This window comes from Terrapene carolina, unplaced genomic scaffold (genome assembly GCF_002925995.2).
Source record: "Terrapene carolina triunguis isolate 2854851 unplaced genomic scaffold, T_m_triunguis-2.0 Scaffold180, whole genome shotgun sequence".
In the NCBI taxonomy this organism is placed as follows: domain Eukaryota; kingdom Metazoa; phylum Chordata; order Testudines; family Emydidae; genus Terrapene; species Terrapene triunguis.
This window is the reverse complement of record NW_020664531.1, coordinates 9,238,269-9,253,847: the sequence shown is the minus strand read 5'-3', so window position 1 is coordinate 9,253,847 and position 15,579 is coordinate 9,238,269. Positions and strand designations below refer to the sequence as shown.

Below are 15,579 nucleotides of genomic sequence, written 5' to 3'. Positions count from 1 at the left end.
TGGATTAACCTATTTTATTCCTACCAATGTATGAACAAAATTCTTGTTGTAATTTGATTTTTGGTTCGATACCATCGGCTTGTACACAGTGGTTCTCTTCTTAAAAATCTGTTCTGGACTTGTTTTAATCAATATTTGTGCTTCAACTGACTTCCTATCATTATGATATTTTGCAATGCTCCTCTGCTCCACTCTGGCAATCAAATGCATTTTAATCAATTCTCCTCTGATTTTTATTCACCGGATCATTTGTTCTTAAACAAATGTGATATCCCAGCTAAATGCCTTTGATTTAAGCTTTTACATGGAAACATTACATGAGCTTTTAGTATCCTCAGCTCATCCAAATCAAGGAAGCAGAGCTTAGTACATCTTTTAAGGACTCTTATTCAATATTAAACCTGGGCAAATCTGCACCTATTGCACCTTCATATTTATACTCTGTACTCCCCTAGAAATATACATATACATACTTTATATGCTCTTGATCAATTTCTGCAGTTCCCACACAACTTTATCCCTGGGGAGAGAAAAGGAGAAAGAAAGCACCACATTGCTTAGTGTGCACTAAAAACTGCTATATGTTTAGTGCACATCTGAAAGTTGCTCAGATGCCACAGTGAAAGATGCAGAATAAGAACCTGAATAGAAGTAAATGGTGATGCCTCATAGGCCATGCACAACAACACAGATCTCAGCTATTTTACGAGGAAATCCCCTTTTTCTGATGGTGATATCCGATAACTCTGCAAATCTCAACAAATAAACTATCCTCTCTATTGGCGGAGCAGGGAGCGTTTCAGAGCATTGAGTGGGAGGAAGTACATTTCTACTCTGTGCTCCTGCTTTGTCTTCTGATACTGCCACTTCTGAATTCATAAGCAATGGGGTGAATAGGAATTTTGCCATTGACTTCAATGGAGCCAGGATTTCACCCATGCTCTCTTGCCATCCTTTGCTGTGGCTGCCCTGGCATGTTAATAGACACTGCAGCCCAGGGGGGCTTTGCACATGTTGCAAAGATGAAGAAAATCAGCTTTTTCCAAAAATGGAAATACTCATTTAAAAGGTCACTAAAAACTGCTATATGTACCAGAGTACTAGGTCCAAATTTTCAAGTGTAGGCATCTAAGTGTAACTTCAGTGAAAGTTATGGGTGCTCAGAGCCTTTGAAGGTCAGGCCACTTTTATTTAAGTGCCTAAAATTAGGCACCGAAGCTTGAGAAAGTTGGCCTTAAAAACAGGAAATGAGAAGATTGGGGGTTTGGGTGGGTTAGAACCACACATGAGTTTGCAATGACGTCCTGTTGCCTGACAATGCTTTGTACACTGCAGATAGGACCTACGCAGACGATTCAAAGAGAGTAGATTTAGATTTAGACAATAAAAGTGTTTTCTCATAAAAAATGTGGGAGGAAGAATAAGTTATTGATGCCTGATATTAATGGAAAGTATGTTTGTTCTTAAATGACAAAAGAATTCACGCTGGTGAAGATCATATCCTTCTAATGTTGACCAGACAAATTACCACCTCAATCTGTCTTCTCATGATTGCTGTTTCAGAGCTCAAACTCTGTGATCATTTGTGGCAAGTTACATTGCTATCCCTTATTCTCTGCCACCTCTTTATCAGGCACTACATCCCTTTCTTCATTCCCCCCGCCAACCAGACAGTTGTCTCATTGTGCTCCAAGAAGCCTATATTGAAGAATAGCCATTTCATAGGCGTTAGATGGGGGTTGGGGGGAAATCGCTCTTCACAGTTTCCCAAACTTATGTGAAGCGTAAGTCATTCATGAATAGGGCCTTTCGTGAGATATTTGAGCTTTTCTGCCTTAATGGTAAGAGTGTTTTCCGCAAACAACAGTACAATTGTTCTACATGATTTTTGCTTTTTAATCTTATTGTCATTAACTGAGCTTTCTTGTTAATATTTGCACCACTAGACACAGATTATATGTTTTGTATGCATGTCTAAAATGATATATTTGTGGGATCCTTTTTCCTCCCTTAACTTATTAATCAGGTTGTTTTGTGACCTGTTATTCTGAGTTTGGTTGAATTTTGACTGTAGTTCACAAATGGAGACTCTGTTACATCTGTTGCATGGAGTTTGATTTTGCCCCATAATTTGTACGTTCTTAATGAATGAGCTGTTAACAAGCTATCTATTATGCCATGTAGAGGATGCTGTACTTAGAGCTGATACTGCAGTATGTTTTCTTAAAATGGTTTGAAACAGGACATTTGAATAGCAGTCTTACTCCTGTGTCCTTTATATGGTATCTTTTTATTTTGTCATGTTATGGACCACAAAATAAAAATACAATAGAAAACTAAAAAGTTAGTTTAAAATGGATAAATATTTCACCTTCTTTTTGGGTCATATCCTGAAATCCATTCTTCCCTCTTACGCAGGCTGGAGTACCAGTGAAGACAATAAGAGTTTTTGCTGAGTAAGGATGATTAATTGATGTAGTTGTAACCCTTCTGCCAGGTGGAGCCAGCAGCAACAAGGGCCGGGTTCAGTATTAAATTTCTAAAATGTAACTATAGGCACCTAGCCCATAAACTGAAATCCTAATTTGACTCAAAACTTGCATTGTATGCAAAAATAAAGTACCGTACAATAGTCAAATATCCTCCATTACCATAACATTTGGGGTTTTTTTTGCAAGCCTATTTTCCAGTTTTATTAGGTGGATAACATACTGAGATGTATATTTCTAGCTGACTGGTAATTCAATTCTGTTTGAGGAGAACAGGGAGTTGATAAGGTGCCTCCTTCCTCCCACCCCGTGTGTTGTTTTTTTAATGAAAACCTTGTGTGGCATAGCTCATATAACCATAAATGACAACAGATGTGAGAGTGAACAGTTCTACAAACATCTTCAGCACCTCCATTCAGTAACTTAAAGTGGAGGTATCTGGTATTGTCAGCCCTTTAAGGACAGTTTCTAAAGACTGAAGTTTGTTCATTTTAAATAAAAATAACAGGAGACATCCATAGTGGGGAAGCCATCTTTTCATAGATGTAAAGATTCGAGTACATGTTTGAGCTACTCTGTGGGCTGTTTTGCTAGTCAGGGATGTGTTGACATCACACATACATCACAACAGTTGCAAATAATCAATGTCCCAGTTTTTTTTCTCAGCATAGATGCTAAGATTTATGTGAGCATAGAGAGTGAGCTACCCTCTCACTGCTTAGAGGTGGTCCCTAGAATGTAGTTAAGGTGCATTGAAAGGGTAGTGTAGGGAAGCTTGTCTGGCCACTCCTCCTGCCATGCCTGTCCTGTGACTAAATAAAGAACTTTGAGTTCCCAGACTATCAACCTAGCATCTTCCATGGGCATTAAAGTTCACTCCAGGAAAATAGAGGTCACGTGCACCTTGAGCATCTATGCATGTTGTTACATTGACTACAGAGGAATTGAGCCTGCTTTTTCAGTGATGAATTTGGCCCCAGGAATCCAGGCTACGATTTTCAAAGGAGCCTATGGGAGTTACATACCCAAATGCCATTGAATTTCAGTGGGATTTGGCTCTTTTAAAAATCTAACCCTGAAGGTTAGTTTGCATGCTAGCCATTCTTTCATTTTTGCCTTCACTTATGTTTATATGTTTTATCATTTACTTTTTTCCCCAACAGTTTATTGTTGTGCATCATTCCCTTCACACACCAAGCACGTCTGACAGAACTTGCCTCATCCTATGACCTTCATACCTCTGACGCCTCCCGTTGCCTCTGCTACCCTGACTCTTCCGTTGCCTTTCTTCCTTCCCTGCTAGAAGAGCTCCTTTTATCTGACTGAAACCTTGGCTTCCTTTCTTTTTGAACTTGCACACCTTCATTTAATTAATATTGATATGTTTGGCTTTGTTTCACACTCATTCGTTAAGTGTATTCTCCAGAACTGAACCCTGTGTTATACAGATACGGATCACCATCCAAAAGATTCCCCATTCATATGTCTGTTTCTTTACAAATTATTCTTGTTGCTTTGGGTCAGTATTTAATTTGATTCGGCGTTTCACTTTTTTTTTTTCCTTACATGCAACCCTGTTTTACAAATTTATTGAAAAGATTCTAGTACAATTGCTCATTTTTCTATAAGGCTAGGCCTCGCATTCTGCATTTTCCCAAGCATTTTATGTTTTCCCTTATTGCAGCTATTTTGTGCCATCTGAATAGACCTGAAAGTGAGCATGGCCTAAAGTCCAAGATTCCTTTCATATCTTGGCCACTGATCAAGTTACTGAGTTAAAAATAGAAACCTTAAAGGTCTGTCGGACCTATAATGGGCCTAAACAGAAAACTGAGGATAAGTACCAAGTACATTAATTCATAGCCTTTAGTTTTACTTTTCATACTAATGCTTACTTTGATTAATTTCTTCTTCATTCTACAAACACACTACAGAAACTAAAGTATTTGTCATATTTCTGTAACAAGATTCAAAACATTGTTTGCTCGAGATAAATCTAATTCTGCAGGTCTTCATTTTTCATTTACAAAAGGAATATGCAGATGATTATAGTTAAAATATGAACTGTTGGTAGGATCACACCCACCTAAAACTCTTTGCACTGAGGACACTTGTTCATGCAAACGGCTCCCCAGCACATTTTTTTTACTCATTCTGGATCACAACCATGGGTTTTATGAGCTGAAACAGCGCACACACCCAAAACCCTATTCTGCCTTCATAGGTAACAGGTTTTTAAGATGTTTGTTATTTAAATGAGTGTGATGCAGAATGTGACTCTTACTTACATCACACAAAATTCTTAGTCTACCCTGAGCAAAATCATATGCCTTTTGGATCCTTTCCATGTATGCAAAAAGAGGAGAAAGAAAGCAGAGTATTCCTACAAAGAGAGTGGAATATGATGAGAGAGAGTTTTGACAGGTCTTAAGGATAAAGTGAATATTATGTGTGCAGTTATACCTGTTTTAAGAACCCACTCAAGGAATCAACACATACTGCAGAGTCTTCTAAAAAAAAAAAAAAAAATAGAGCAAAATTTTACTCAATATATTGTGAGGTACTTTGGGGAAGTCTCTTAAGAAAAGAGGCTTTTGTGCAGGTTTCATTGTAATTCTCCTTTCTTTAAAACTTTGTAAATGTTCACAAAATGTTGGGCTAATCAGTCTCTGTTACTGCAGGTTTACACTCCTTGTAACTACATTAAAATCCCTGGAGTTCCACTGGTATAAAACCAGAGTAATGCAGTCGTGAGTTGGGCCTGGTATGTTTTAAGTAGGGTTGGTCAAAAACTTTGCATCAACATTTTTGTTCAATGGAAAATTAGGTTTTCAACTAAAGAAAAATTTTCCTGGAAAGTGTCTACATTCTTCAAAAAAAAATCGGGGGTTTTTTGGGTTGGAAAATTGGAACCCTGAAAAACAAAAATCTCCGGTGGAAGACTTTTGGTTTTTTGACTAAAAGCTTTTCTGTTTCCAGCCAAACTTCCAAAAAACAAAAAGTTTTCAACAGTAAACTAAAAAAGTTTTGGCTAAAAACAAGAATTTAGCCCAGTGTCTTTGAAACATATGACAGCTACTTTGGCCTTTATCTTGAACCATTGATGTTAATGTGAGCTTGCCAGTTGACTTCACTGGGAGCAGGAGCAGGCCCTTTATTCACTAGGGTAGTGTCTTAGGTTAGCATTGATGGAAGTGTACATTGGTTGGTTTTGCTGCCCATATTACTCCATGAGGGCAGTAGAAACATAATGAGAATTACATGGGCAAGCTAATACCAAATTGACTATAAGGACTATTGAATTCCAACAAAGTGTGTTTGTCAGCTCATACTAAGCTGAAGAATGAATGGGAAATGGTGTGGATTTAATTTACTCAGCATTTTGTTTCTCCACCAAATAGGGCTGGCCAGATATTTTCCTTCAGCGCCAAATAATTTGGGATGGTAAAAAGAACTGTTTGAAAATGTAATGACTCATTTGACGGAGGGAGGGGAGAAATATGTGGGTAGTTTATAAATCAAAATACAACTCAATGATTTGAATTCCAGTACATATGAAAAGTCAGTGCCAAAATGACCATAGGGAGATGCTTAAATCATGATGGATCCAGTTTTGAGATATGCTAAGTGCCATTCAACTTGTATTGCGTTCAGTAGAGTTGTAGGCATTCATTTCTACTCCAAATTAGACTTTGGTGAACCACCATAGGAATTGTCCGGTGTTACTGTAACCACCAGAGGGAGCCCATGTTGTCCCTTGGATGCAATAGATAACTAGTGAAGAAGATAATAAAAAGTTAATTTAAAAAAATGAATATTGAGTTATACCACAATTTCCATGTTTTCAAAATTCCATAACAATCAGAAATAGTTTACTGGGGGGGAGGGATTCTTTTTCAAAGGTAAAGGAAATAGACTCTTTCTAGATATTGTCTATAAATTCTTATAGAGAAACTATGAGAAATATATTTTGTACGTGATGTTACTGTAATGATTATGTCAGGGCACCAAACCCAGATTGCTACCAAGTCTCTCATAGTATTTTTTTGTGTTGGAATGTGTGTATATGTGTGTTACCTATCTGTATTACTATACATATGATAGCTAACCAAATTCTGCATTGCCCTGTACTCTAAGTATCGGAGAGGGTGCAAGGGCTTCCCTGTGATCCGCAAGCACAACTGCACAGGAACAGGACAGGTTTTCAGCCTAGTGTTCAAGAGAGTTGTGATACATGATGATGTGCTGTGGTGGAAAGATTTTTATCAGCATGAGTTTTGCAGAACTTTTCAAATGTCTTTAGAGATTATTTTAGTATCCCTCCACTTGTAAAAGCTGGTGTCTTTGTTACTAGAGAGGGTAATTAACCACTGGAACAGTTACCAAGGGTTGTGGTGGATTCTCCATCATCAGTTTTTAGTTTTTAAATTAAATTGGTTGTTTTTTTTCTAAAAGATTGATTCTAGTTCAAAGAGGAATTAATTCAGGGAAGTTCTATAGCCTGTGTTACACAAGAGGTCAGATAGGATGATCACAGTGATCCCATCTGGCTTTATATTCTATGAATCTGTGAACCATCAGTCCATTTGCTCAAGGATCAAAGGAAGAGAAAAAAGTAACAGGTTTTATAAACCACTAAAATATATTTTATACATAATAATGTCATAGTTTTAAGGTCCATTCTCTTAGACCTTTCTAAAGATTGAAATGATAGCTGTGTTTCCCTTTGAGAAGCTAGAGAGTATCCCTTTTCAGTGGTAGGGCTAAAAGATACCAATCCTTACTTTCATTATATTATTATGTGTAGAAAATCTATCTCCAGTCCAGAACTGAATCTTACTCATCCTGGGCCTCAAGCAGGTATAATTTGGGGAGAAAATTCCAATTTTGTATTTGCAAGAAGAAGGAGGAAACCTCTCTGGTAGATTGATACTTGATTTTATTTATTTTGGCAACTGTTTGAAGTTGGTCATGGGTTTGGAAAGTTAGAATAAGTACCAGAGGAGCTGGACTACTGGGTATGTGATCCAGTCCTAGTTTGTGATAAATTGCACAGGCCTATGATATATTTATTTATGTAACATAAGCCCGTGCCCTTTATCATATGCCTATCACCTCCCCATATATGGGGAGGACGGTGAGAATGTAAAATTAAATCTGTGGGCCTGATTCTGATGTGCCCATTAATTACATTGACACCTGCTCTTCATAGATTCCAAGGTCAGAAGGAACCATTGTAATCATTTAGTCTGACCTCCTGTATTAACACAGGCCATAGAACTTCCCCACAATAATTCCTAGAGCATATATTTTAGAAAAACTGGCAGTCTTGATTTAAAAATTACCAGTGATGGAGAATCCACCATGACCTTTGGTAAATTGTTCCAGTGGTTAATTTACCCTCACTGTCAAAAATGTACACCTTATTTCCAGTATGAATTTGTCTAGCTTCAGCTTCCAGCCATTGAATCGTGGTATGCCTTTCTCTGCTAGATTGAAGAGCTCATTAAGGACCCTTTACACTGCCAAAGCAGTATAAAAGGGCCTTCGTGTAAATGAGAATCAGTCCCTGTGTGTGTGTATATAAGACAGTAGTGCTCCCTTTCTAACTTGGCTTCAGATCACTGCCATGACTCTCAACATATAGTTAGTACATGCAATAGGTACCATTTAACTTTCCATACTAAAATACATGTTATTTTAAAAGATAGAACATAACTTATTCCATGTTGTTACTACTGTTTTCTAAGCTTATCACAAAGCTGTGAACTCCCCGCTCCAGGACAGAGAGCCAAACCTACTGCCACAGTTTACCCACTTCTTATGCAAATGTCTCATATAGCAGAGCAAGAACACCTGTCTGGCTACATAAATCCACCATTGAAAATTACAACTAGTGACATAATTTGGTATTGGAGAAACACTATACAAGAAAATATGCACAATACGCTTCCTATTCCAGTAACTTCTCTAAAAACTGGGGTTAGTGTACACATCCCCCACTCACTGTTTGGAAGATATTGTCCTCTGTCTTTATATCCACAACACAGGAGAGATTGCTTTACCACTTGCTTTCAGTATACTCTGCTGATATAATAAGGGGAATGATCCTGCAATGTCAGTGGGTGTTGAAAGTGCTTAGCATCAGGCCCATAACAATACTTAAGTCCATACAGAACTTTACATCTTTGAAGTATGCACAAACACTAATGAATCCCCTATAGCACTCTGATGCACCTTGAATGTAAAAGATGACATAGCAACCTATCCTGTTCTAAATACACTCATCCAGTCAGCAGTTCCTAAAATTTGATCACAAATCCTTTCACTTTCCCACAGTTTAAGAAAATTCTGCAGAGAATGAAACGCTTAGGAAAAAAGCCACCCTTCCTAATGGCCCCTGTATAGTCCATTATTTGTACATCTGTTCCACTACTATGACATTAAAGATAATAGATATAACTCTGGAGGATCTGGGTCAAAATCAGCCCTGGCATAAGAGGGCACAATTCCGTTGTACTCTATGAAATTTTGCATGCTTTTGCCAAAACTGATTTTGACTCTTTGACTCTGGCTGTGTGATTAATTTATGAAGTGTGGAACAAACCTACATTTCACACTTTCCAGCCTAACTGGAAGCAGGAAGTACCAGGACTCTTTCATGGAACTCTGTTCTTGTGAGATTTTCAGCCCAGTCCCACACACACAAGGACAATGCGGCTAAAGTTGTATGAGTGCTTATCCTATGAACTGAACTCTATATTTTTAAGGCTTGCCCCTCCCTTCTCAAAATAAGGAAAATGTACCCTTACCTGCCTCCTTAGCAAACCCTTACTGGTTGGAAGGCACTGAAAACATGCCCAATTGCCATTTGAATTTGGAGGCTCTCCTACACACCCAAATATAAACACTCTTGTACTCTATCACTAGCAGAGCTGCACTGAGCACCTCTCCCATGTTACTTGTGTATGTGTGTATTCTTTTGGAATCTCAAGCTGGATCTGAATTTCAGGGCCTCCTATATCTCTAATGGGCCGAACCTAATCCTCAAAGATTTAAAAGGGATCTTGGGAGTGAAGGCTCCCAGTAGTGAGTGGTTGGGAGTTCTCTGATTCTCTGCCTCAGGTAGCTCACAATGCCCATAGCTTAGTGCTTGCTCCTCCTCAGATGCTCACTTCTTATCCTATGTGATAGGACAGACAGCTTCTCTATCTGTAAATACTGGCTAAAATGCTCTCTTTCTGTGTTCTTTCTTATTTTTCGTTCTAAAAACTAGAGAATTCTGCCCACGTACATTCACTTCTGGGTTTAGAGCATTGGGGAGCAAGGGATTGAGGTCAGAGGCAGAGACTGCTGTGTCAGCTCCTTTGGGGAATGCAGTAATTGGTTCTTGGCTTGTATTAAGGACATACTTCCCAACCTATTGTACCATAAGCTAAAGGTGGGACATAGTGGAGGGCAAGACCTAAAATGAGGGTTGGATGGACACAACACAAAGAGATGATCATGAGGAGCAGGAGAGCTATGGCTAGCACAGTCATTTTCCCTTTCATGGTTGCCAGAATAGCTCATTATGAATAGAACTGGTAGAAAAATGGTGTGTGAAAACTAAGAAATTGAAAATTTTGAAAAAAATAATTCCACAGGTTTCTAAAAACAATCATTTTTATTTGAAATATGTGATTGAAAAAGTTTGGTTTTGAAAATGTTTAGGTTTTGAGATTTTTTCCTTCTTTCCTTCCTTTTATTCCTTTTCCCCCTTCTTCTATTTTGCCACCAAAAAAGGATAAATAAACAAAAGGGAGAAAAAGGGAAAAAATCATTTTGGGATTATAGAAAAATGGAAAATTTTGAGAAAAAAATATTTTTGTCTTATAAAGGCTTTTTTAACCCAAAAAAAAAAATTTTGTTGAGGGGAAAAAATATTAAACTAACTCTACTTATGAGATATGTGTGTCACAATCAGGACCGGAGTGTAGCAAATGTAACAGGTAGTCATCTATTGACATAACTTTAAATCCAAAAACAATATTTTCTTTATTTGAGTTTAGTTTGTGTATGCTGGATGAAATAAAGAGTATGGCCCCTTTGAGAGAGAGAATTCTGGGAGTTTTACTGAATATAAAAGCTAGTAGAATTGCCCTAGGAACAGAGATGCTCTCTGCACCAACATGGTTTACTGAAGCGTCTGAAAAGGCCAGCCTGTGTCACTTCAAGGCCTTATTGAAGGTAGGAACTGGAAGCTTTGGGACAAAATGCAAGAACGTATTGATTATTTTGAGTGAGGTATGTTAGACTTATATTTAAACCCCTTTGGTTTTGGTTCACTAACAGTCCTACAGCCATGTTAAATCAACCATCTGGAGCCATACAGTTCCCTTTTAACAGGGTACTGGTAAAACCTGTCCCACTTACCTCTCAAAAGAGAAAAGCTGCAAGTGTGTTTTCAGAGAAAAACTTAATCCATTGAAAACTATTCAAAATGAGAGTCTGTGAAGAACTAGAGCAATCTGCTGATTAAGCATTGGCCATGTGCGTAAAAGAAGCTTGGGGGTAGCTTTCATTTAAGTACCCAAGTTTTCCCAATGAAAACATTTGGTTAAAAAGAATGCATACGCTGTAATTTGCTTGTTTGCTCCACTCCCTTGTGGACATGCCCAGCTTCTTCTGTACCTGGCAACTTTCCTGTGCTATGTACACCAAAGCTAAAAAATGTGATTCAGATATTCCTCAAATGAAATCACCAATCACATTCACTTTCTCACACTCTCAAAATACTCTCCAGAAAAAGAAATAAAGTAACTTCTCTTCACTTTGATTGTGCATGAAATAAAAATCTGTTTGTAATACACAGCTTTGACAATATGATGTCAATAGCATACATACAATAAGATAGCATGCATACCGTACACGTGCCTATGATGTATGAATTTAGTACCTGTAGAAAAGTTACCATATTGATTGCACTGGACACTAAAGCCCTCACTCTAAGTACAGCACAGACACTGATAACTAATCACCATCCCAGCAGCATGACTAAATCTTCTTCTGAAGGTCACTCTTATTCAGTGCATGGCCTCTTTGTTGAAACTGTAAGCAAGATTTCCAGTCATGAAGGTGAGTTTTATCAGGATCAGTGGATCTCTATGTTCTCTCTAGAGCTCGTAGAGAATTTTCCAACCAAATGGAAAGAAAATAGCTTTTCGTCAGGAAAAAAATGGTTTGTAAGTAAAACAGAACCAAAAAATGGCATTTGAAAAGAGAAGGGGAAAGGGAGAAATGGGGGTGTTGGGAGAGAAAGGGATGGGGGAAAAACACTGAAAATGAAATCTTTTTGTTTAAAAAAACACACAACCAAATGGGTTGGGGTTTTGGTATTTTCTCCCTTTCTCTCCCTCTTCTGTTCCTCTGTTCTTGCCCCCCTTTGTCAAACATTTTTCACCAAAATCTTTTTGAAATTCCCCATGGGGTGGGATAGGGGAAATGATTTTTCTCAGCCATCCCTAACCTGGTCTAAGACCACTAGCTCAGTTGCAAGGCTTCATGTCACTAAACCATTTCCTTGAGCCATCCTGTCTTTTATAGGGAAACATGTACATGAAAACCTCAAACTCCAGATATAGCCTTGATCCAGCAAAGCATTCATGAACGCTAAATCGGGTGCCACACTGTGTATCACATATGTGATGATTATTTATTTGACTTACAATAGAACCTAGGAGCCCCAGTCATGGACCAGACTCCACTGTGCTAGGTGCTGTACAAACACAACACAAAGACAGACCTTGCCCCAAAGAGCCAACTGTCTAAGTATAGGAGTACTGCAAGATCAGACCCTTACAGTGTATACTGTGCATTAAGGTCTACAAGGATCACACACATGCTCAACAAAAAGAATTGCCTTCCCCATATTTAAAATATCCTTATAATATAATAGCTGAAAATGAACCACTAGCCAAACTACACCTGAAAGTCGGCGGTGCATTGTTCTTTGAACAGGAAAACAAGCAGGCTTGTTCTATCGAAAAGAAGGTCAGTTCACATAAATCAAAAGAGACCAGAGTAGAGCTCAGAGTCTTTAGGCCATGGAGATGTCTGAAAGAATGCATAAAATAGAGCTATATTTGGAAGCTAGCTGTTGAAAATCTTCTATGAGTGTATTTGTTATTGGTGGTTTTAGCTGAGGTACGTGTTTCTGGCCAATAAAGTGAAGTTATTTTGGGTCACCTAACTAATTAGACATGGGGGTTCTATGTGAAACATTTAATTTTCTGGATGTTCTAACTGTTGACTTTGGATGGTTATAGATACTATTCTATATGTGTATAGAAATAAAGAAGTAAGGGGAAACAATGAATGAGCTGACTGTGGAGCTAGAGAATGATGTCACAATTTATAATGGGCTATGTCTGTATGAGATAAATAGAAAGTTTGACACACAAAAATGGACAGAATGATAAAATTCCTTCCCATTAGGCACAGCTCCAGTCTGGGTTTTACTTTCAACCATTAGCATAGGTGAAAAATATTAGTGATGGCAACTTCTGGACTCCCTGTGATTATAATTACCCATAAAATAATTCACATTGCTGACAGGGGGCTAAATACTAGTTGCCTTATTCATGCAGCAGTCCCATTTGCTGCAAGGGTACTATTTATATGGGTAAGGTGAACAGGATTTGACCGCATAAATACAAAACTGATGTCCAAAACCTGTCCTCAGACAGTTGAGTGCAATTCCCACTGACTTCAATAAGAGTTAAGCATAAGTGAGTCTGTTTCTTACAGTTAGATCAGTGCAAATCAGTAATAACTGTGTTTTTAAGTGAATGGAGTTACACCATTGTAATAGTGAGGAGAATCAGGCCCATGGGAAGAGAATTTGCCCCAGTTTTTTTTAACTGTACAAAATATTTGTCTCCTCTTGCTGACTTTGCTGGCAGCTAGTCCATTGGGAAGGAAGGCATAAGTACAGCACAAATGTGTTTTATGTTCTTTCTCTGAATTATCCTAGAAATATGAATCTGTCATAGGGATTTTATGGAATTCTTAGCAATGGAAAACATCAGTAAGAAAAAGGATGAATTGAATAAACCAGAATGCACAGGGGAACTCATGGTGAAGTTTAAAAGAAAAAGGTTTAGAAAATGGGCTCTTTTCTGTGGTTCTTAAAATCACCTAATAAAATGTCGGTTTGTAGCAGAGGTGCATTAATCGTTTTTACTTTTAACCACGATACTACATGTGTTTTTCATGCAATTTTATACATGCTTAAGTCTTTGTTCTCCAAGGTGGCTACTGAAAATCACCTTCACAGTCGATTTGTTCAGATCCTGAAGCATGCTTGGATTGCAGCAGACCACCTCTGTAAAGGATGCAGTTTGCCAAAAACTACCACTCAAGACTAACAATTGCCAGCAAAATGTGGCTAGCAGCATATTTCTCAACCAACCCTTATTATATAGGGCAGTTTCTGTTTTTAGATCTAGTTTTCCTTCTGTCTCACTGAGACTTGCCGGAATCCCCTTTATCAATCATGCATATTACTAGAACTACTTGGGATGATTTATGAAGTGGAAGTCTGAAGAAATCTGCTAAATATTCTTGACTGTATTCCCATGTTATCCTGATCTGTGTTGTCCTTTTCATAATCTGTTGAATATTATAACTTAAACCCCATCCTACATAGGGCCAGGTAAGGCAGGTGGGGTACCCAGTGTGAGTAGCTACTCCATGTACTTTTCAGCCCCAGGGCATCCCCTACCTGTTACTGTCCACAGAGCAGGAGGGGTGGGATCTCTGAGTACAGAGAGAACCCTCAAGTCAGAGCTACTCTGCACTGAGGGTGAAGTCAAGGAACTCTATCTTGATACAATAAAAGTCAGGGAACCAGTAAAGGGACTCCGGGTCACAGGTATGGGTAGTGAGTGAAAAGGAAAAAATGGCACTTTAGATCAGCTGAACTGTGGAAAGATGGGAGATCAGAGAGAAAGAGGCTACAGTAGTTGAGGTGAGAGGGGATCAAGGCAAGGGAAAGGGGTGATTTTGCTCATGTAGATTAATTCTCCATTCCCTCTTAAATCTGCCTTTTTTCTGTTTGATGGCTTGTGGTGAAAATAAGTATAAGAAATGGGAAGGAATAACAACTACTTTCAATTGGGACTTTATTCTTTCCTCTAAGACTGCTCAAAAGCCTGGTAAATAAATTTTAGAGTACCATTTTATAGTGGAAATTTAGCCATATAATAATAATTTCCACTAGGACTGTTTATTAATCGCAGTTAATTCACACGATTAACTCAAAAAAATTAATCACAATTCATCGCAGTTTTAATTGCACCGTTAAACAATAGAATACCAACTGAAATTTATTAAATATTTTTGGATGTTTTTCTACATTTTCAAATATATTTATACTCCATGTCTGCCTTTCTGCTGATGTCCCAGGTGAGACTTGTCCCTTTTCATGCTTTCCTGGCACAGAGATGGTGGATTTGTGGTAGGTTCACTTTTGTGCAATATGGAGAGATTGTCCTCATAGAACCTATTTGCATAGGAAATGTGAATGTGTGTAGTGTCCAAAAGCCATTGAGGATTTGTGCAGACAGGAGATGTAGGAAAGGGGGGAAAGTGGCTACACTATCTGAAGCAGATTATTGTTTATTAAGGTGAGCTCCTCCAATATTCAGCCAGTAATGTTTGGAGTCAGGAAGGATCATTTTGTAGGCAAATGCTGAATCTCGTACCATAGATTTGGAGGCAAGGCTAGCTCCAGGCACCAGCTGAGCAAGCTGGTGCTTGGGGCGGCAGATTGTTCGAGGCGGCATTCTGCCCAATCCTAGGGCAGCACAGCCGCTTTTTTTTGTTTGTTTGTTTCGCTCCGGCCGCCCTGTAGGGGGCAGTGGCGCGGAGGACCGGAGCGCCCTGCAGGGCAGTCCTCTTCCTTCCCTCCCCGCCGACCGGAGCGGAGCCCTTGTGACAGGCGGCAGGAGGTGGTGCAGCGGGAGGGGCCGCGTGGCAGCGCCCCTGCTGTAGCCCTGGCCGCCCCCTTCTCTCTCCCGCCCGCTCCCTCCCCCTCCGTCCCCCCCCC

General features: G+C 38.8%; 1 protein-coding gene across 5 annotated transcripts in view; it reads left to right on the top strand.

The window, feature by feature from the left end:
• LOC112117089 (protein cordon-bleu) overlaps positions 1-15,579 on the top strand; it is a 240,208-nt gene that overhangs the window by 178,523 nt on the left and 46,106 nt on the right. For 2 of the 5 annotated variants that reach the window (XM_024214964.1, XM_024214963.1), the window contains one exon: positions 3,653-3,882. The exons of the other annotated variants lie outside the window; for them this stretch is intronic. In XM_024214964.1, the coding sequence (XP_024070732.1) occupies positions 3,653-3,696 (44 nt within the window). In that variant the 3' untranslated portion in view covers positions 3,697-3,882. Of the gene's footprint in view, positions 1-3,652; positions 3,883-15,579 lie in introns of those variants that run through there. 5 annotated transcript variants of the gene reach the window in all.